The sequence below is a fragment of the Peromyscus californicus genome, unplaced genomic scaffold (genome assembly GCF_007827085.1).
Source record: "Peromyscus californicus insignis strain IS unplaced genomic scaffold, ASM782708v3 Scaffold_5__1_contigs__length_169319896, whole genome shotgun sequence".
NCBI classification, from domain to species: Eukaryota; Metazoa; Chordata; class Mammalia; order Rodentia; family Cricetidae; genus Peromyscus; species Peromyscus californicus.
The window spans coordinates 84526194-84549723 of NW_026294573.1; the positions used below are offsets into that span (position 1 = coordinate 84526194).

The 23530-nt window shown below is 44.9% G+C and overlaps 1 protein-coding gene across 1 annotated transcript in view; it reads right to left on the reverse strand.

Annotated features, from left to right (window-relative positions):
- Positions 1 to 23530, reverse strand: part of Pappa (pappalysin 1) — a 246389-nt gene that overhangs the window by 26298 nt on the left and 196561 nt on the right. The window contains exons 16-19 of the mRNA XM_052717315.1: positions 19949 to 20159; positions 18427 to 18598; positions 10636 to 10783; positions 6060 to 6169 (exon numbers count right to left, since the gene is read on the reverse strand). Coding sequence (XP_052573275.1) covers positions 6060 to 6169; positions 10636 to 10783; positions 18427 to 18598; positions 19949 to 20159 — 641 coding nt within the window. The remainder of the gene's footprint in view (positions 1 to 6059; positions 6170 to 10635; positions 10784 to 18426; positions 18599 to 19948; positions 20160 to 23530) is intronic.

Sequence of the window (23530 nt, forward strand, 5' to 3'; positions counted from 1 at the left end):
GACTGGCAGTGACAGCAGAAAGAGAAGGTAGGCTGTGTGCACCAGGAATTGGGAGACGCTGTGGGACCCCTCAAATGTCAGCCTTGTTCTTCTTAATGACCATGAGACATCCGCCCCAGGCAGAGTCTTCCATACCAGGTCTCATAAGAGGGTTTTCCTTTTCTGCTTTGGGATGGAGGAAGATTGAACTGTCTTTTCTCCATGACTAGAATTACCTTCATCACAACACCAACAGGACTGGAAGAGCTACCAACAAAAGCTCCTTGGTTTAATTCTTGCTAGGCAACTTATAGGGTTTTAGAGTATAATTGAGTCATGAATGATCTTACATAATCAATGGACTATTCATGGATAAGTTAATAATTTACTGGACTATTGGGAAGTAGTAGAAACTTTGGAGGCAAGTCCTGATTTGAGGAAGTAAAGGCCAGGGCATGACTTTGAAGGGTCTATATCTTGCCCCCGACTTTCTCTTTTGTTTCTCTCTGCCTCTTGTCTACAATAGGGTAATCAGCTTGGAGACATCAGATATCCTCACCATGATATGCTACTTTATAACACAGAGGGTCCAGAAGGTCTGTGGTCAGGCTTAACATGGACTAAAGTCTTCAAAGCCATGAGCAAAAATAAATATTTTGTCCTGTAAGTTTACTCCAGTGTTTTTTCACAGTGACAAAAAGTGAATAATGCATCTATCCATCATCACTAGCAATCAATATTCATTCTCACCACATCACTACCACCACCACCATCATAATCACCACCAAAATATTAGCGGTATCACTAACAACTCAATCACCATCACCACCACCATCATCATCCTTGTCCCCAGCACAAAACCCTCTCCTAAGTGAAAATACTCCAAACACTGTGCCTACAGCATCTCACTGTTGCCTTATACCATGAAAAATTGCCTGGAAGCTAAGGCAATTTGAAATTAAGTTGTTCAAATCACACACATAGACAACGACCATCAACCAGTATACCTACCTCTGTCTGACTTCAAGGTCTAGGCTTCAAGCTCTCCATTCTTCAAAGTCTCATAATCCCTAAAATTATTTCTATAAAGTATCTTCTTCTTTTGACTGATGGGAAGAATCAAGGTTTGAAAAGGTAGAAAGACTCTGAGGCAAATGTAGGAGGAACAGAGTGTTCCAAAGATAAAGGCCAGAAAATGGAGTGGCTCCAAGCAGAACCAAAGACATGTGAGAAAGACCTGGTCTTTCTCATCTCAGTGCCAAGATCGTTCTCCAGGATGCCTTCTTAGACAATTTATCCTCTTTCCTTGATTTACAGGACCTTCCATGTGTGAATCCTGCCAACCAGTGCTACTGTTTTCATCTTTAGTTGTCAATCACTGTGCATTCATCTTTATCCCTAATGTTTACAGGATACTTGCCAGTTGGAGACACATGACTGACATGTATTAAATGTCAGAAGGAATAAACAATTGGTCTCATGAATGAATATATGAAGGAGTCAATGAGTGAATGGGAAGTCAAGAGATCATGGATGCGTTTTTCCATGTATGGCTTCCCCTTCAGGGCACTTCATAACTTCATCTTTATATCAGGTAGGCCAGACTTACTAGTCACCTCTGACCTTAAGATCCAGGTAGGGTTTCCCACCATGCTTCTTTCATTCTTGCAGGAAATGAATTCTGTATCCTTTGTCTGTATGTGCTACATAGTTTTATTTTCAAACTGTGCACATCGGATGTCTTGTAAAATGGAATTAGTGTAGCTAATCTAACCACATTGATTATATAAATTGGGCAGTGGCAATGTCTCTGACTCTAAGATCCATCTGTAAGATGATGACAGCATTTGTCTCACAGAGTATCATGGAGACGAGGTGATGTAGATGACATGAAACTGCAATAATAAACTATATAATATTATACTTAATCCATCAATGGTCATTTTTATTTCCTTAGTTTTCCTCCCTTTTCTTTTGTATCCTCCTCTCTTTCTTCCCTACATTCTTTTTCTAGAAATAATTGTAAAAGCTAAAGACTCAGTGATTAGATGCTTATGAGGATAGAAGATGTATCTTCTACTGTGTAACATTCCTGGAAGCCCTAGCAAGGAATAGTGTACACTGGAGACCCTCCTCCGGAAGGGATGAAGAGAATCTTCCATAATTCTAGATATCCAGTCTAGAAAAGGCTATCTCATCCAAAGGTTGCAAGCCAGCGGCTTCCAGGCTACACAAGCCACAGAAATGTTTGCTTTGGCATACTAGTCTTTAGAAAGTTGAAATTAGTTGCCAATATTAAAAGCAAAGAGAGATTTCAACATTAACAAAACTCCAGATTTATTACACACACACATACATACACACACACACACACACACACACACACACACACACACACACACACACACGGCCACATGACACCGTATTTCCACATTGCTGTGTTTGGCTAGAATGAAGCCCAATCTGGAAATAGCTTTTTTTAAAAGCAGTGTTAGTGGGGGGTGGGGGGAGCTGGTGAGGTGGTTAGAGGGTAAAATGTTTGCTGTAAGAAACTGACAACCTGAGTTCAATCTGCAGAGCCTGTATTAAGGTGGAAGGAGAGAACAGACTTCATAACGTTGTTTTCTGACTTTGACAAACACATGGTGACACATGACACATACACACATCATACAAATGATGATGGTAATGATTTTTGTTCTTCATAGAAGCTAAAATATGCTCATGAACAGAACTCATAAAACATGTACTCTGTGATTCCAATTACGTGAAGGTTAAAAATAAGTACCACTATCCAATAGATACCTAAACACTAGTAGCCTTGGTGATAGAAGTATTACCTCCCAGGGGTATGGATGGTCTAGTTTCACTTTCTGATATAGCCATGATTTCATGAGCATATACAAACATAAGAACTTAAAAAGCCATATGCTTGATAGTAGCATATGATTTCATATCAAGGAAAATTATATTCACTGCACCAATGAAGTTTGCTCCTAGGTTTGGCAGTATATATATAGGAGTTTGCATTTTTGTTAATCTTCTGAGTTTCAGAAATATTTCTAGTAAACAGTCCAGATACCAAAATTAGTATGTTTCTGTGTGTAAAAAGAACATACAGAGCAATATGTTCACCTACCTTCCTCAGTCATCCCACCTGTTTTTGAACTTTGAACACCTGACCTATGCCTAACTCTCATTTCAATAACGGGAACATTGTAACCTAGAAAGACAATAAGCTTTGTTCCAGAACAGGAAACATGAAGGAAAGGTGCAAAGTTGTATGAGTTACTTTTTTCATGTCTGTGGCAAGATTCCTAACAGAAGCAAACTTATGGGAGTATTTACTATTTACTATAACTCATGGACTACATGAGATCCAGAAGGCCACAACTGCTAGTATCTTTCAAACTTGGTGTTCAGAGATGGGCACTGAGAAACCTTGACAACCTACGTAGGAGTGTTTACATCAGAGATACAGGCAAATGCCAAATATTAGAGCTCATATATCTCTGTGTGTATGTGTGCACACATGCATATAGACCTTCTTATTAAGCGTTTGCTAGCACATCCCTTGCAAGCAATCAATAAACGCCTTGTCTTTGTTGTTATTCTATATTCCATAGGGGCTGCAGGGGTGGCTACAATAAATTGCAACTTGGGTGGGGTCCTTCTCTGACATTTCATTTCCTCCACTGAAACAATAGGAGTCTAGATTCATATACTTCATAGGAGTGTATACGAATGTATGGGGTGAGAGGATGAGAGTGGGTATATGGCAGGAGAGGATGGGAAGTGACTGCTCACAGCAGGTATCCATCAAATGTCAGTTCTGGTCTCTAATACTCTTACCCTAGGGCAAAGGTGGCTAAGAGGGAGCAGAACCACATTCCTCACCAGCTTCTTCACTTTGGTGCATGGCGCCACTTCTTGGAAGACCTAGGAGCCATCCAAAGCCTCCCTGGGCCTGGAAACGCCTGCACCAGCCTTCTCCTTTCTGCAGCTGTCACTGCTCAGGGGCAAGGCAGCAGCAGAGGCCAGCTTAGCTGCCTTATTCCTGGAAGTCATCAATCTATGCCCTTCGCCCCCTCCCTTTTCCTACATTTTTTTTCTTCTTGTATAATGAGGCCTCCAGAGACTGATGGACGTCTGAACCTCGTTATGGCTCTCTTGGTAGTCCAGCATCAATAAAGGCAGGCAAGCCAGGGAAGGGGGTGGAGACTGTGACAGGCAAGCCGGTGGGCAACTCAAGGAAGGGGGGCGGTTTGTGGGCTTTCACCTCCCTGGATTTAGTTCACGAAGAATTACGACTGAACTCTTTAGGGTCAAGATTTCATAGAGGAAAAGATAGGAATTCACTTAGGGGGTAGAAGAGAACTTAAGTAGGAGCTGAGCCAAGCCAAGAAGACCTTCAGTACTGGAGTGGCAGGGAAGTCTCTTGTATGGGGTGATGCTCCTCTCTTTAGGAGCATGTGGAAGATAAGAGTTGGGAGATGCTACCAGTCTGGATCCTGAATGGTAGGTCAAGCTTCCTTGCCATGAGACCTTGACCTGCTCCTCAGACTATAATCCTCTATTTCTCTAGCTTAGACTCAGGGGTTTGGGCTGAGTGACCTCCAGCTGCCTGGGGAGTCTTACATGCAAACAGGCTCTGCAGCTACTGTTGCATGTGTTCAGTTAAGTCATGCACACTGAGGTATTAGGGAGAATCCCTTTATTGATTTGGCTAAGGATGGGGGATGTAGTGGAGGAGCTCGAGGTTAGGAAATAAGGGAATACTGTGTATATACAGAGAAAGACAGAAACTGGGTGTGGGGGAAGTGTAGGAGGAGAGGCTGAGGTTGATGAAAGAGATGGCAAAGGAGACAAATAGGAACAGTGTTCAAAAGCAGAAGCAGGATTAAGGGAAAACACATTGTAAAGACAAAAGTAAAGGCAGGGAAGAGACAGAGAGAAAGAGGCAGGGGAAGGAGGGGAAGTGGACACTGGTACCAGGTAGCTGAGGGGTCGGGCCAAGTCGCCATGCCTAGAGTGCTGAGTAAGCCCTTGAAGAAACTATTCCCTCAGCTCATTTAGGAAACCGTACACCTTGTATCAGGTTCTACCAAGCTATCCAGATCTCCATCTGCAGTAGGCAGGCAGACAGCAGCTCCCAGAATCCCAGGCAGGAAGGCTAGGGGCTAGAGATACAGCTGAAGACTTGCCTGCCCACCCTCTGCTCCTGTTTCCCTGTTTCCTTCTGAAGGTGAGGAGTCAGTGCTCGGATGGATCCATGGAAGCCTTAGAACTAGGCTCTCTTGGAAGATAAGAGTGGGGTCCCAAATCATCTTTGGAGCCCTCAACCTGTCAGGTAACACATGAGAAACTAGGAGCCAATGGTTATCCTCTAGGCCAGCCTGGCAGTGGTACCACTCAGGAGCATCTACCACCATCTGGCCGGAAGCCAGACCCCTGACGCCATGGAAAGCTCAGTGTCCAGAATAAGCATCCGGTCTGATCTCTCTTTCTGGGACATCTGAGCTAGCAGTATCCATGAGCACAACCACTGGCTAAGGTTTAAGTCATCCTGTATGCAGAGCTCCAAGTACCTGAATACAGCATGTACTCCATAAACACTAGACACGACTAGTGTTCCCTGTCCTGAATGTCCCAGTTTGGTTGAATTTTACCAAATAAGTAAAGCATGGAGAAGGATGGAAGAGATTGAGGCAACATAAAGTACAATTACCTGGAAGGTGCTAGATGTACCAAACAGCCTGTCCTGATACAGGCCACACAGGCAAACTCTAGACTGGAATTCAGCTCTATGTCCTCTACTTATGTGCACTTGCTGACTCAGTGTCCTCACTAGCACTCATGGAGAAAATAAATACAAGGGTTTTAGGGAAGAAGCTGAGGAGGTGTACTAAAAAATTATCGACTGAAAAATTGTTGTGAAAAACAGTTTCCCAGAAAATAGATGTGATTAAATGAGATCCTACACATAGACGGATGAACTTGAGTGGAGTCAAGACATAGTAAGAGCTCAGCAGTGGCATTCCCTTTCTCCTTAGCCTAGGGAGGTGGCCCTAGTCACTCACCTCTACTCGGGTGGGGTTCATCCAGTGGGGAATGTCACGCACCGTCACGTTCACTGGCAAGATGATGGACTCGCTGTTGTGGTCCAGGCACGAGGTGGCACACTCTGACCCTGAGGGGAAGAACAAGGTAAACTAATCACTCAGCCACATCTCCAAATACCTATGGCCACCGTGCCCAGGGTAAACACTGCTTTTTTCTGTTTCCCAGTGGACTTGGCTGTCCACACAGGCAGTGGGAAGGAGGGAGGACTCCCTTGAAAAAGTCACCTCAGGTCTCTTTGGCCCCATTCACCTGTATTTGAACCAATTAGCAACTACCACCACAGTAACCACCCCAGAGGTTAACTTTGCTATGTGTTATCTCCACCAGAAAGCCTGTCCAATCCTCCTCACAAGTTAACTCCATTTTTCCAACATTCAGTACCTCCTCCAGCCCCATTGTCAATGTCCTCCTCATTTAACATCTTGATGCCCTGCTTGGCCTAATAGAACTGAGCTGTACTTAGCACTATCTGCCTCATCTCCCTGAATTGCTCTAAATTGTCTTTTTATGACCAAATCCTATCAGCTTTTCAAGGACCAGCTCCAATGCCCCATGATGTCTACCCCTGAGTTCTGGTGTTGGGTAGGCACACTTTTTGAATGCCTACTGCATTGAGTAACCATGCTGGACACTGATGAGTCTCACCCTGGTGTTGCTCCTTGCCATGCTTCGCCTCCACTGTTAGTGTTGCCCTAAGAAAGACAAGGCACTGTTGACTCATTTCTGCGCGTAGCCCAGTGTGTGACTCTGTGAGCGAGCTCCAGGAAACTGGCCTAGTGAGAACGCAATGTATGCAGCTGCATGATCTTACTTCTCATGCTTCTTCTGCTGAATGTTTATCCCTGTCCTCTCTGGATTCTTTCCACTTTTCTTCTACTAACAAACTAGTAATGGCACCCAGACCTTAGCACAAGTGCCACTTACTCAAGGAAGACCAAGCCATTCACAGGCACTCGGTGGTATTTGTCATATTGCCACCTATCATTTGCCTAGTGATTGTTTTACCATGTTAAGTTGCCATCTCTACCCTTGTTCCCTCTTCTATCTATGTTCAGAGCCTGTAACCTTACATAGCACACAGGAGGCATTCAAGAAATAAAATGCGTGAACTGAGTAAAAGAAACAATGAGGAAATTATTGCATTAACTGGTGAGGAGGTGAGTGAGTGAATGAGTGGATGAATGATGAATGAAGGAGTTACAGAAAGACATAATGAGGAATAGGTGTCTTATGAAAGAGGAAGTGAGGCATAGGGGGTGAGTGAGTGAGTGGGGAAATGATGAGCTAGATAGTTAATGAGATAATAATCGAATCAAGTCATAAGTCAATGGAGGGCGGATGATCAGCAAGGCCAGTTACAGTACACAGGAGGCCTTGGGACAGAGATTTCTAAAGACTTTCTGGCTAGGGATTTACAAGTTGACTCTAATTTGTCCCCTCCATTCTCTGTTTTACCCACTGACATCGTGCAGTCTCCTGAAAATTAAGCATGTTCCATGGTATGTCTCTGTGACTCCAAAGCCTCTTAGAATCTGACCAGGTTCAGAGAGGTCATTCTTCTGCATCATGTTCAGACTTCTAAATACCATTCAGTGTGGAAAGAGTGAGCCAAATCTTTCTAGTAAGTATCCTTTCCAATTAGCCATTCTAAGCATCCCTTTCCAGATACACACACACACACACACACACACACACACACACACACACACACACCAGCTTATCCAGTGCCCTTCTTGTTACCATAGTCATAGCCTCTTCGGTCTAAAAGACTCAGGGATTTAAGCAAGGGGCAACTGGAGTTGCACATTTAAAGCAACGCTTAGAACAGTTTCACCATAACCTTGGGATACTGAGTCCAGAAGAAGAGATGTCCTTGTTCTTGCCAGGTGGCTTCCTTATGTCATTCCAATTTCCTGAGAATCTAGCACTATAGCAAGATGGGTGTCATGACACCCATTTCATAGGTGGGGGAGCCAAGCGACACAGAGGTCATTTTTCTAAGCTGTCATGCTGAAAGCCCAGGCTTAAAACGCAGATCTTCTCCTCACTTTCAGGCCCAGGGATGGGTGAGCTACAGCCACAAAGAGAAAAGACAGAAAGGTGGCAATGGCGAGGTAAAGAAGCCAGTGAAGGACCACATGACAGACAAATGAAAACACAAGAAGATTTTTAAAATAGATGACTAATGAGAATAAGGGGACAGATGTCACTAAGCTGTCAGAAGATTCTATGGCACACCCTATGTTACCATGAGACCAACTCTAAAGGAGTTTGGAGGGAGCAAAGATGAAAGTTGGAATGATAAAACTGCCTTGGAGAAAGAAAAGATGTCTCCTCTGGGTAATAGACAAAGGCAGTCTGTCCCAAGAGAGGAGGAAAAAGCATGATGGGAAGAGGAAACACTGGTTGTTCTCTGACATTGTCTCTCCCTCCCTCCTTCCCTGTTTCTCCTGCCCTTTCTTGCTGGCACCTCTCCCACACGTCAAGCTCTGGATCTTAGGACCAGGCTGCAGTGGTGTGGCATATAAGCCACAGTGGATATCATCCCAGGGTGGTGATTTCACCAGGCCTTCGCTTCTTTCTCTCAGGAAGGGAGTGACTTCCCCTGAAGCTCGTGATAGTCACACATGCTCCCAAGGTTGCTTGGGGCAGCACCAAAGAGGGGCAGAGTGACTCCTACTGAGTCTTCAGCCATAAATTTGGTACCTACCTTGCCCTAACGCAAGGTTTCTAACCAAACCCCTCTCCATAGGGAAAGAGGATTCCTGTGTAGGGTTCTTCCCCGGACTAGATGACAGCCACGGGAATGTAAGGAAGAGAAGAGGGACCACTTTCCCCCCTTTCTTTCTCTGTCTCCACTAGTATCCTCAAGTTCCCCCTTTCTCTCTCTCTTTTTCCCCTAAGAGGCCCCCACCCCCCAACCACTGATTGACAGTCCTGGATTACTGTCGTCAGAGGATGAGCAACCACACTACCATGGGAACATGGGTTTAAAGGGACAGGAAGACAGCACAGAACTGGTATCATATAAATTCCCTTTTCTTCTTTTTTTTCCCGCTATGTAAAAGCTCCCGTTGGGTGGAGAACTATCACCACCATCCACCCTTTCCTTTGTCTATAGACTGTTCTCAGACAGAGATGTGCAGAGACATGCACACCCATCAGGAATAATGGAGAAGAGGAAGGCTTGGCCCTGGGATACAGTAGCCAGTGCTGCAAATCACAGAGACACTTTTTGTCCCAACTGTCTAGAATGATTATGTCGTAGTCCCCACAAAGCCCCCAATTTTTCCGTAACTCTCCGGTCAGGGTCCTTCAGTAGTTCTGTAAGATCCTGACGAGAGACAGCAACCGTGTGTCTTGCTACCTTTGGACTTCGGCAGGAGCCAGCACAATAACAATGTGCTGGTGCTGGCTCCAAGTTCATATGACCACACACTCTACTATCTGATTTTCTGTGTTGTCACCTTCAAAAAGAAGTGGACAGCCCCTAGGAACCTTCCCTGTCCAACCACAGGCCTTGCTTCTGAATGTACAGTGACAAGTCTCAGCACATCTAGCAAAGAACTTGCTGGCTTTGTACATGCTTAGACGACCTTCTGTGTCAAACAGCCTTGGCAATATTGTCATAAATCACACTGGCCCTGAGTAAGGACATTCAATTCCCTGGAGGTTTCACTGCAGTCAATTAGGGAATCATCTCAAGAGGTCAGCATCATTGCCCTTAAATTAGGTCAGGTTCTATGTGCTCTAAGTTTCCCCAGAGAAAGCCACGCACCTGATAATAAATGCATCTGTCCCAGAGCCTGTGCTCTACTAACCAAACCCAGGGTTGTTATTCACTGTAAGCATTTCTTATGCTGGCTAATCTCACATGTACACATGTGCACGCACGCGCACACGTACACACACACACACTATGTTGAAAATGCCAGGATGCTGAGGAGAGAGCTGTCACTTTGGAATAGGTCAAACCTCAGGACTTGGAGTGAGTTCCATTGTCCATTTGAGGTTTTATTCTCTCATCTGATAATGTTCGTTAAGAGGATCATTACTGATGCCCTTTGGGGGACCAGAGTTTGAACAGTACCAGGTGCTCTTGGGTGATGCATGGGGTACATTTTACAACTCATAATGAAAACAACCACTGTGCATCCTGTATAGAGTCATACTTCCTGCTCATTGGTCACTTGTTTTCAGATCCTTCTCCCTAGAGCACCTGATAAGGTCTAACAAAGCTGTGGGTAAGCATCACTCCCCCTGAGCACTTCTGTGTCCCCCTTCATAACTGAGAACATTTCTGTACTACAACTGTACACATTAGGCCACCATATAATGTAACCATAGAGTACTATCAGGATCCTTATTCCTGCATTTCTTGGTGGGAGGAAATAGTGTGTTTCATTCTTCTCTCTCTCCCTCACAGACCGAGACTGGTTTCACATATATATGCTCAAAAATGCACCAGGCACTGGTCTATGCTCCTGGATGGACATGCGCATGCCCCTGTTTACTGTGGCACAGCCATCTTACCTATGGCGTAGCCATCAGGACACTGCAATTTGAGGTTACCGTTGAGCTGGTTGGGAGCCAAGCACTGGCCTTGCATCTCTCGGCAGACATGGAAGGAGCCACTCCAGGTACCATCTTTCCGGCAGTGAATGATGTTGCTCCCACGGCCCTGAACACCACAGAAACATACTTAGGATGTGACAGACTCCATTTGCCCAAAGGACATACCTCTCAGAATGAAAGATGAAACAATTTGTCATTTCCCCACAGCTTTAGAAAGTGTTCCAAAACAACTTGTTCTAATAGCTGAATCTCAGTCATCTTGAAACAGGGGTATTTTTAGTATTTTCAAATGGAGAAACTGAGGACTCAGAGCAAAGAGAAACTTGCTCTGGTCGTCCCAGACTGTCTAACTCCCAGGTTCCTAATTCCTAGATTATGGTTCTTGGGAAATTCTAATTGGAGTAATTATAGCTGAGAATTATTTTATGATTATTGTTGTTTCTGTTGAGAAATCAGGAACCCATCATGTATTCTACTTATACAGACAGTAAAATGTAAGGGGGCAGTCATAAAAAAGGTAGCTATGAACCAACCACTCTTTCCTTCCTTTTAGACAATGAGAAAGCAGCCCGGGTGAGAAGCTCTCTCTTCCAAGGTACTTCCAGCCATGATGGCCCCAACAGAGTTCAGAGTGGGTTATATGTATCTCTGTTTTGGGTTCTTTAGGGTAAGCAACAGGCTGTTCCTCAGTCTTATGTAAGCAAGTGCAGTTTGAAAATACAAGACTTTCTCTAAGCCCCACTCAACATCCAAGACTGAATCTGAGCAGAGGTTGGATGGGGCTCCGAGAAGCCAGAAAAGGAATGGAAGTGCGCTCCTGGAGGAGAGAAGTTCATGGGCAAATGTAAGGCTGTGTGTAAGCATGGCTGAGGCTGGTCTGGCTCCGTCCTGTGACCTGAGGGAGGAGGAAAGGAAGGTAGAACGCCGAAGGTATGACACTTGGATGCTGGCTTCAGGAGCCTGGGTTCTACTCTGAAACAAGTGGCTGACTATCCTTCCCCAATGGATCAAGAGGCTCTGTAGGAGCCTGCACACTGCCTGACTCACTCCTGCATCCTCAGAGCCTCTCAGTAACGGAGGCCACTCAGTCTATCCATTTACCTCTCTGTAGTTATGTTTGTTCATTCAAGACTTGTTGATTAAGGAGGGATGGGATGAATATGTAGAAGGCTTTTTTTTTTAACTCAATGGGAAGTAAATGAAGGAATAGCCAGGAAAAATAAAAGGCATAAGTGAGTACATCTAGGAGGGAATAAACAATGAGTGTCTGTGAGATAAAATGTAAAAGGGCTGAGATGGGCTGAAGCTGCTTCGTCTTTAATAATAATAATAATAAAGCAGCTGCATGGAATCAGAACCGAGAAGAGGAAGGAGCCCTTCTTGAGGTCTGTCCTGGGCCAGCGGAAGGTGAACACTATTGCAAGAGAACCTCCCTGCCCTTGGAAGAATGTGGCCCATCTGAGCTTGCAGCTACAGGGAAACTTAAAGGGCCTCTTTAAGTGGCTTGTGGCAAGCTTGTGCAGCTTCTTTGGACTTTAGAGGACTTGGACTCTCCCTTTTGGAGCCCCAAGCTCTAAGCCCCATGATTCTGCTGGGCCCTCAGGGGAGTAGGAAATTGACCCCAATTTCCTGGATCCTTGGCCTGGGACTATGATGCATTTGGCCTCCAGCCTCTCAAGGCCTGCAGACCTCAGCACTACAAGGGCCAGAATTGGCTGAGGAGCAAGGTTTGCAGCAGAGGATGTATTAGAGCTAACTAGAATCTACTCAGGGAGTTTCAAGTCCCAGAGGCCTCACTGTGGAAGGTGGGAACATAAGGTACTGGTCTTACTTTCTCAAAACTCCCCCTCTCTCCTTCTCCTTCTCTTCTTTGGTTCATCTGGCACTTTCTGTGGCTAAATCTGCCTTCAAAAATAAGGCACCCACCTGCTAAGATACGTTAGCCTTCAGAAGAAGGCAAGCATGTGGGCTAGCACTCCAGAGCTTCCATATGGAACCCAGACATTTCTAGCCCCACCTCTCGTCTATAGGTGTGCCCTTCATTCTACTCAAGTAAACATGTCATTCCCTGCCCTCCCTTCCCTGGCTTTCCCTGCCTCACACTTTGGTTCTGTTTTCTTGGAATGGCAACCTCTCTGGAACCCCTAGATGCTCCATTCTCCCCTAAGCTTCTTCTTGTGCTCAGCACTTGTTGACTATCTGATAATGGGGATATCCTTACTGACTGCTCTGCCTAATTTGAGAACAGAAGAGCCAATGTCATTGGGTATCCAGTCCGAGAACACTACTTCTGTGGGTGTTATCAGGGAACCAAACCAGCTGAATGTGTTTGATTCCAAATGCTCAAGCCAAGTCCCAGCACAAGACATGATTTTAACTGCTAAATTAAAATATCCAACAAGAGGACTGTTGAGTTTGGTCTGTATGTTTCTGTCTATAGAAGCCATACTGCACTCTCTTTAGACCCCTTATCTCTTTAGTCAAGAAAACCACACAGAGTTGAAGGTCTTTGCAGCTAACTATATTCTTGAAACCTCCCTCGTGTGCTCATTGTTCTGAGGAATCATTTTAATGACTGAATGGAAGAGAAACCATGTCCTATGTCAAATCTGAAAACTGAAGTTCACTACAGGAAAGAAACAAGTGATGAATGATGTAGTTATCATTACAACTACACAGGTTCAAATGTTAGCACGGCAACATCCCAGCTCTGGGACCTGAGAGAGTTTCTTCATGTGCCTGTGCCTCAGCTTCTTCAACTGTTAAGTGTGCATGGAGTCTACTGCCTACAAGAGTCATCAGGACAACAAAGTGGTCAATTTATGGAAGTTCTTCAGAACTAACACGTATGGACAGTGCTACGCATTAGCCACAGCTCCTAACTTCCCTGTTGCGCTCACTCATTAGGGAACTTGAGGATCAAGTCAACCCACAGTACTTGGCTTTCCAGACATGGCAGCAGTCAGAATGAGGAGGCAATGAATAAGGGTGGCAGTGGACGCCAGGTTCCAGCCTTTGATGGTGAGCCTTTGTGCCTTGGTGGAAGGAGGGCACACAAACAAAGCAGGGAGAGAGAAAATGGGTAGAAAAAATAAGCCAAGTCATGACAGAGGGTTCTGTCTGATAGTATCAAAGCCAGGCATGGCCAGGTTGGACAGGGGACAGACAGGATGAGCATCAGCTATGGAAATCTGAATCTACCATGCTCTAATTATATACCACAGTGCACACACACCCCAAGAGAAACCTTCCATGTCTGCATCTATAAAGTAGAACAGAAGCACCCGGTGCATTTATGTGACTCAATCGGTGTGAAACAACCGATCAGGCGTGATAAGCAGTTCCAGGTATGAGGATGTGTTGAAAAAATGGCCTGTGCTGTTACTAGGCTTAAGATCTGGCTCTGCTGGTCACTTGTGTGACTCTCCTTTCCATGTGTCAGCGGACACATCTGTAAGCTAAGTGGGCTGCAATGAAGGTCTCTGAACATCTGCCACGCTCTAACTGGCATGGGCTTTCATGACTTCCCTCACTTTCTCAAGGCAGCCCTAGGTATGTGATGCACAGTTAACCCTGAAACAAGACACTAGCCATACCTGCTGTTTCTGCACCCATAGAGTTATTCTGCAGCCATGGCAGAGTCCATATTGACTAGACCAGCTCCATGCTTTCATGGCAGAAAGGACTGCATAGTCAACCTCTGTCTCCCCTGCAAGGGACTGGGAGTGTTGTTGGTGCTACTATTTTCCTCGCTCTTTTGCTCCTGTTGGGTTCTGGAAACCCATTATTAGATGCACTACTCTTGCCGTGAAGAGTAGTTAGCCTTTTCCTGTCCTGGTTTCAAGTGTCTTCCATAGACCCTGGTCTTCTCTGAAGACTGGCTGCCCCTTTTATCACTTGCAGCACTCCTACAGAGCTTGTCACTATGCCCTGGGACTAAGTTATCTCTTCACATATCCAGTGCCTTCCAAGTCTCATTAAATCTAGATAGGATGAGCACTTCTTGCCAGCTGTCTGGAGAGCATACGTCAGCCTTTGCCACCAGCCTACCCTGGCAGTGTATGGGGACAGTGGATGAACATGGCTGAAGAGTCTCAGTACCACCTATGAGCTCAGAGTTATAGGCAAAGATTTAGTTAGACTCCACAGGCCTTCATTCTGCACCTGGAAAGTGGGGAGACAGTTTCTTCTTCGGGTGTTTGCTTTTAGCTACCAGGATGAAAGAAAGTCTGTGACACCAGCCTGGTGCCCATAAAATCCTCACATTAAAAAGCAAAGTTATGACTATTTAGGCCTTCCTCCTTGGTTTTAGTGCAACAGGAACACTATAAATGTCAGAGCTGAAATGTCCAATATGGAAGTGTAAGTGTGGCTATTTACATTTATTATGAATTATGGAGCTGGTCCTGATGGAGCATACCTAATATCCCAACACTGAGGAAGCCAAGGCAGAAGGGCTGTCAGTTCAAGGAAGGTCTATCTGGACTCCATGGTGAAACCATATCAAAAAATAAATAGGTAAAATAATTCGTTTGAGAAAAGGTCACTTGTTTCTTGTAGCCAAGGCTTGCCTCAAACTCACTATGTAGTCAGGCCTGACTTTGAACATCTAATCCTCCTGCCTCTACCTCCCACATGTATGTAATAATGATGTGTACCAACATGCACATCTCACATTTTAAAAAAAATTTTAAGTAAAATTGAATTTAGTATTTAACTGCTTAGACACTGCAACCAGAGACTTCAGGGACACATGGCTGGAGACACAGCACAGAAATGGTACATTTTCATCATAACAGAAAGTTCTAGAAGGACTAGAGGATTGTTCATTCTACAGGTTTTATTTGGGTAACATTCTAGGTTTCCATGCAGCTCATATGGATCTTTACACTGGATAAGTGCCACTTTTGTGACTCTGGGGAGCTAGCCAGGAGAAGACTTTTTCAATCTGTTGCCTTTGTTTCTAAGTTCTATGGAAGTTCTCATCTAGCATCAGAGATCTCTACTGTGATCACCATAAAAGCAGATTAGTCTATTTGTGGCTTCCTTGTTGCTGCCGCTTACTGTGGCATAGACCCATGCATGGCACAACTCAGGGTGTATGCACCCTTGTCTATTCCCTGCTACCACCAAAAAAGTGTGAGGCAGGCTGTACTATTTCTTCACAGGTTACACTCAGGGAACCTGATGTTTGCAGGGTTAAGTAACTTGTCCCTCTGTTGAGGGGTGGGGTGGTGAAGTCAGCATTTGAACCCAGATCTAGCAAGCATCCTACTGGCTCCCTCGGAGGACTCAATGAAGTAGAATTTTTAAAATTCTGCCAGTAGTAGCCGTGGAGGGAGTATGTGACTCTCCCTGTAGTAGCCTCTACCCTTCTCTGCCAGGATCTGGAACTTGTTTGGAAAGCTAAGAATCTTTGTTCCATATAAGCCGTGGGATTCAAGAAGTGTGGGCCCTGCGTTCCTGCTGTGTTTACAGGCAGCAAGAGGGAATCTGAGGTGAACGTTAGCGCTGGCTCTCGGGCCCTTGGTCTGAGGGTAGAGGAAATTCATTCTTAGTACAAACTAGAAACGTCAATTGTGTTAAGGGCCCATTTGGCACACGCCCCCTCATTCTTTGAGCTGACAAGCCATACCCTGCTCCTTCGAGTCTAGCCTCTCCACCCACTGCCAAACAGCAACACTCTGGGCCTCTGATGAATTTACATTTTCCTCTCCTTTAAATACAAACTGCCCATGAAAGCTACTTGGCAGGCTTCGGGCAGACTGGGTTTCAGTTTGATAACATGGCCATGGCCAGAATATTATTTGGCTCAGGGATAACTGTTAGCAACAGTTTTATGTGAGGGAGTGAAAGGGAAGCAGATCAGCCTGTGAGAGGCCATGGTAATCTTGGTCCTTGCTTGTTCCAGGACTCCTGCTTCTTAGGTATTGGAGGATGGGCATAATTCCCAAGAGTGACCACCAGCACCCCAGGGTATTCATAGACACTCGTGAATGTATGATGTTCAGGGTTTGGAGGCAATACCTACTAAACTCAACTTATCCACAGAAGGGGTCCCTGGTTCCTAATCTGTCACTTCCGAGAGACCTACTAGGTGCCTGGCACTGTCCTAAGTGCTGAAGGCATAGGGACATTGAAAGAGGCAGTAAACTTCACAGTCTGTGTGGGACCACCATGAAATAATTCAAAATTAGAACAGGTGGCTGCTTCTAGAAGCAGGAAATCTGAGAGAGGTGCAAGTGAGCCCAGGAGCAGAAGGAACTTACACAAAGGAATGGTGGAGAAGGGGCTTCTTGGTCGAAGTGGGGAGGACAAGGAGAAGTAGTCAGGCATCTGAACCAAATGATGGAAATACTTAAGCCAGAAACACAGAGAAGGTAGGGGACCCGAGTCTTCCTGGGGGTGGGGTTGGAGCCTGAAATGCTGCCTAATAGGGTTGGATTTTATCCCAAGGAAACAAAAAGATGCTAACTTATAAGGGCTTGAAGCCAGAGAATTGAGGTGATAAGAAAAGACATGATCAAGAGCACTGTGGTCCAGAAAAAAGACACAGTAGTTTTTATCAGGGTAGTTGCCTTGCGTACAGAAGGAACAGCTTCAGGGGGTATTTTGGGAAGAATAAGTAGGTCCGGGAATTGCTTAAATGTTGGAAAAGGAAAAAGGGGGTGCTAATGGTGTTAGTTTAACAGTATTTGGTATTTGGAGGCTAAGAAATAATGAACAGGAAGGACTTCAATCTGTAGGACACTGTTTACTTTCCAGGTTCACCTGACTGGTGATCTTGGCACACTAGTGAACAGCAGGGTTAGCCTGTCAACTGTAAGTGGTGGGTTATGGGAAAATGGCTTTTCTGTGGACTTTGGTTTTACTTTTGTGACCTCCTGCCTATCTGACTGAGGAGCAGAGCTTGGGTATGGAGGATGAAGGCCGCTCCTTCACAGAGTCCCTTCAGTAGAGGCAGGCAGGAACACTTATCCTTTAGTTCCATATGGCTTAACTCAAATCCATGCTGGTTCCTTCTGTCCTCCTTTGTTCCATACTGTGCTCAGAAGTGTTCGTCCAACCTTAATAAAGCCCCCTCTGCAGGCTTCAGGGGTCAAGGGATGACTAATGATAATGGCAGCCTCTTGTCTTTAAATGCTTCAAGGACAATGTGAGTCGGGCTGGCAGTAGGAAGTGAGCAGAGCTGATCAAAGCCCCAGCCACTCCCATCATAGTCACATAACTGATCCATCTCACCTGCTAAGAGGCCATATATAGTTTTCTTTAATAATTGCTCAACAAATATCTAACCGTTCTAACGCTTAAAAAATTCTCACAGCTAACTTGGTTCAGGGGGAGGGGCTTGGACCTGCCTCAACTGAATGTACCAGGCTCTGCTGACTCCCCATGGGAGTCCTTGCCTTGGAGGAGGTGAGAATGAAGGGTGGATTATGAGGGAAGGCTAGGGGGGGGTGATGGGAAGAGGGAGAAGAGGGGCATCTGTGGTTGATATGTAAAATGAACAGAAAAATCTCTTAATAATAAAAAATACAAAAAAAAATATTCTCACAGCTAAGACTCTCTGGTTGTAATAGGCTCATAGAGAGAAAACAGAGCTCAGAGAGCTTACAAAGAACATACTGGAAGTCCTGCTTCTCAGCTTCTGCAGTGGTGACACTGTCATTTTACAGGCCTGGTTATGTAGACAAGAGCCCTGGAGACAGCAGTTGTTAAGCAGAGGGGAGGAGGCCTCAGTGGGCTTACCTGGGAGCCTTCACTGTCTTCACACTTGATCCTACACTCACTGTTGAACTGGAAGCCATTGGTGCATTGGTAGAGCCCATGGAATTTGGCTGGAGGTGGGTCACAAGTCACAGGCACACAAGTTCCCTCCTGCCAGCTGCCGTCTTGGGTACACTGAGTCTTGAAGGCCCGTCTTCAGGAAAGATGAAAGAATAGTTATTCCAAGAATCACATGGTTCGAACATGGACACTACTAGGGGGCCTCACATTGTCTTCCTATTCATAATTCCCTGCCTGTATGTGGAATGTGCAAGGCATGTATGATGGAGACGATTTCAGAAAACTACAGCAGGTCGCAACGCAGAGTTGTAGAGTCCAGCACCAACTGATATATCTACAATACAACCCCTTCACCTAAGCTCAGGGGTCATTGCAGAACCGGGGGAGTAAAGGCTGTAAGGGTCAGAAGAACAAGAACATATTTTTGCCCCCTAGAAATGTCAAAGAAGCACCTTGAAGTCTCATCAATATGGCTGCTTAAACATGACCCAAACAAGGATGACACTAATAGATGTGGCAACATGTAAAGAGGAAGCTTATGAGGCCTCACTCCTAGATAAAGAACTACAGGCAACTAAGGAATGTTGAAAGCAGGAGAAATAGTCTTCCCCAGGTGGATAGATAGATAGAAAGACAGATAGACAGACAGACAGACAGACAGATAGATAGATAGATAGATAGATAGAGAGAGAGACAGATAGACAGATAGAAAGAAAGACAGATGGATAGATGATAGACAGAGGTATATATGTGTGTGTAATATTATATTGACTGAGCAGGCCATATTTATATATTTATGAATATATATGTGTGCATATATATGTATACACACATGTGTGTATGCCAAGGAAGAGATCGTGAATTTGAAAAGAGCAAGGGGGTGTACATGGGAAGGTTTGGAGGGATGAAAGGAAAGGGGGGGATGCTATAATTATATTATCATGTCAGCAGCAGCAACAACAATAATAATAATAAAGAATGAAGGAAATTGCATTCATTGAACAACATTGTCAAAGATAGGCAGGTAGTCAGCCAGGTGTCGTTTGGGACAAAGCTCAATCCCCACCAGCCCCTTGTCTTCTCTTTTCCTTCTAGAGTGTTCTCTTGGGTGCCTGTAAAATGATGATGTGAACACGCAATATTCCTTGAATAAGCACTTTGTACAAGGCATTTTTGCAAGTCCTTCTACGTTACGACAATACTGTGTGGTAACTTACCAACTTCTTGTTGCCACTGAAAAAATAGGAGGCCAAAGGAAAATAAACCACAAGACTGAGACCATATAGCCAGATTGCAGTGGAGCTGTGACTTGGAAGTAGCTGTGTGTGACCAATACCTACTCTGTTGTGTCTTTTGCATGGACAGAATGGGACACTGTTGGTATGGCTTCCAGCAAAGCCAAAACTATTTCCTTCCAAAGAGGTATCCAGATCTGATTCTGCCCCTCCCCAGAGCCCGAGAGTGTGTTCCCAGCACCACTTACTTCTTGGACTTCCTAGACGAGCCAGGCACGTGGTATCCAGGTTTGCACTTGTACTTGCAGAAGGAGCCCACCTTGTGCTTGTTCTCTCGACACCTTGCTGTCTGCAGGTCTGCGTTGGGAACTGGGGGTGGGGCGAGGCACATGAGCTCACACAGGGCCTCCGGGAAGGACCACAGTCCATCTTCCATACAGGTCAGAACGCTGTTGTTGCCTGGAAGACACAGGCAGGCAGGGCTAGCAGAGGCATGAGTCCCCCAACAGCTAAGATAACACTCGAGCTGCCTGAATCTTATCCAACATGAGGTCCCCAGGGATTCCTGACTGGAATTCCAAGGCCTCCCTCTAAGAACCCAAGATCTCTGAAGAGCACTAGGATGCTCCTGCAAAGCAGACAGACATGGAAGCTAGGCTTAGCCCATGGCTACTGTGCGTTGAAATCCAAATCATTCTGGGCCTCATATGCTACACAGGAAAAAGCCCTTCCTGCTCCTTCCATCATCCCTTTACCCTCCAGGTGTGTGTCCTTGTCGGACACAGTGGAACCTGTCCTACATGGTGTTAACCCAGGGCTGTCTCTGGGCCTGGGCCCCGTATCTGTCCAGGCTTCCTCGTGTCTGGAAGTGACAATATCATGGTTTTTTGGAGTTTTTCTTTCTCTTACTCTCCCCTACTCCCCATTCAGACCCCAGTGCTCAGGGAAGATCTGCCAAAGCAGCTGAGAGAGCAGTCCTCTCTGCCACCAGAGCCAGCCAGCTCTGACAGAGTGCTGATTACCTTCAGGATAGTCGCCTGATAGGGGTGGGTGCAGACAAGAGTGAAAGCCAGAAGCTAGGCTGTTCATTGCCAGCTCCTGTATTATGGAGGCCCAGCCTTTCCCTAACTGGGGACCAGGAGAGGAGGACCTGCAGTGGGTGTGTCTCCACTGAGTCTCTCTGATTGGCTAATGCTGAACGGTGTTGACAACCAGTGCTGGAAGAACATGGTAGTCTCTGGATCTGGAGCAGGGTAGGGAGACCATGAGTGCTAGGAAGGGAACTGACATTTGTTGAGCAGCTACTATGCATAGAGTGCTTTTGCAATGCAGTGTGCTTAGCATGCTAATACTCATTTGGAAAAGAGAGGGCAGCTTGATCAAGCTCTTACAATAGCAAAAGGTTCAAAACCAACTTAGGTCTAACTACAGATACAGTTGTTTATACAGTAAGAGCTTGTTTCTGTGTGTTCAGTAAAACTTTTATTTTCCACTCAGGATGGTCTAACTAGAATTTTTGTGCCCATAGAAAAAAGTGAATTTTCCTCCTTTTCCAACACTCAGAAGATTAAATGCAGGAACATGTTTTTTTTTTGTTTGTTTTTTGAGACAGGGTTTCTCTGGGTAGTTTTGGTGCCTGTCCTGGAGCTCACTTTGTAGACCAGGCTGGCCTCAAACTCACAGAGATCCACCTGGCTCGGCCTCCTGAATCCTAGGATTAAAGGAGTGCACCACTCCCACCCGGCTACAGCAACCCTTTTAAGAAGTGTCCATCACAGTGCGATCAAAGGCCTATTTGAAATGCACAGAGACCTTTATTCACTCTGCAAACATCTGTTCAGTGCTTGTGGTGTGCCAGGTACTTTATATGTTGGGAGCAAAGCAATGAATAAAACAAGACAAAAATAGCAGGTACATGGTGCTTATGATCTAATGGTATATGAAAGGGCATGACTAATTATCATAAAATATGAATTAGTTAGTATTCTTGAAGGTGTGTGAAGTATGACCTTGGATAAAATAAAAAGAGAGAAGAACAACAAGAGAATTACTTCACAATTTTCTGTACATGCTTCTGTGTCTCCTCTCACCATTAATTCACTCCCTGGTCAGTGTGATTCACCTGGATGATATGAGACAATAGTGTTTGCAAACCCCCTCAGAAAATGCTAACTTGTAAGCTATAATACCAACAACTAGATATTTCCACATCCCCAGGGAAGGGGAGAGGGGTGAAAGGATGAGTCATTGAGTTTTCACCAAAGCAAAGAGACTTCCAGAACACCAGGCACAGGGAACTTCCCTGCATTGTTTTTGGGGATTAGGGTGGCTAGTTGTTTGGGAATGTCAGATGTATCAGCAGTTTGGGAAGAATGGGAGCTTTAGAAGATACAGGGAAGGTCTCCTTTCCAAACTGTTCAAGGGTGATAAGATATCCATGGCTAAAGTGTTGGTGCTTTTATCAAAGGGTTGAGACTGTATCAGCTATGAATGCTGTGAACTGTGAAATGGGAGGCATAGTTCTTTGTTGTGAGATGACATAAGATTTGCAGAATCTTAATGAAGAGGAAAGGATCTAATTGAAAATGTACATTCTAGGAGAGAGCAAATAGAAGTTATCAGCCAGAGCTAAAAGAATAAGCAGGGTAGAGCAGAATTTGTGACTGGGGCCATGGATATGTCTTCCACCCTCACCATCAGCTCTCAACTGGTACAGACAGTGGACTCTGTAGGACCAGGATTTCCAGTCCCTAGCTATTGCCACTCCCTGCATCTACCAAGTGGCGCTGAAGAAAGCAGGGCATATGAACTCTGACATACACACTCTGTGCCCTTGACAATGGCCCATATACTCAGGAGGATGGTTAATATAATGAAGTTTTTGCTTCTGGTCACAAATATATGATTTACCCTTGTGCACAAAACCCAAGGAGTGGGTGCTGCTGAAATCAGCATCCAAACAATGATTGTTCATGGAATTCTAGACCACCTAGAGTTTTGACCACTCAGGCATGTTCTAGTCTTTCCTTTCAGTTTCTCATAGAGAATAAGCTCTCATTGTATCCATTGTTAACTGGCTTTAGAAGAGATACTTACTGCCTTGTCAATACCATGTTCATATCTCCCAACCTGTGTTTTCTGGAGAATATAACTTGAGTCACAAAATAGAAGCTGACATTTCTAGCAGAGTGTGAAAGTGTATATATTAGAAAGTGTATATATTATTACTGAGTTCTCATGAGTTGTGGTACTCTAATTACTTTTGTTAATCTTTTAAAAATTTTTTAGATTTTATTTTATTTTATGTGCATGAGTGTTCTGCCTCCAAGTATTTATCTGTGTGATAGGTATACCTAGTGCCTGCAGAGGTCAGAAGGGGGTGTTGGAGCCTCTGTAATAGGAGATTCAGATGGTTGTGAACCACTGTGTGGATGCTGGGAATCTAATCTGGGTCATCTACAAGAGCAGGAAGTTGCCGGGCGGTGGTGGCGCACGTCTTTAATCCCAGCACTCGGGAGGCAGAGCCAGGCGGATCTCTGTGAGTTCGAGGCCAGCCTGGGCTACCAAATGAGTTCCAGGAAAAGGCGCAAAGCTACACAGAGAAACCCTGTCTCGAAAAAAAACCAAAAAAAAAAAAAAAAAAAAAAAAAAAAAGAGCAGGAAGTATTCTTAACTGAGCCATTTTATCGGCAAATATTCCTCTTTTAATATTTTTAATTATTTCTTTTATTTTTTGAGGTTATAATTACATCATTTCCCTCCCTCCTTCCCTCCCCACAATACTTCATAAACCCCTCCTTGATCTTTTTCAAATTAATAACCTCTTTTTC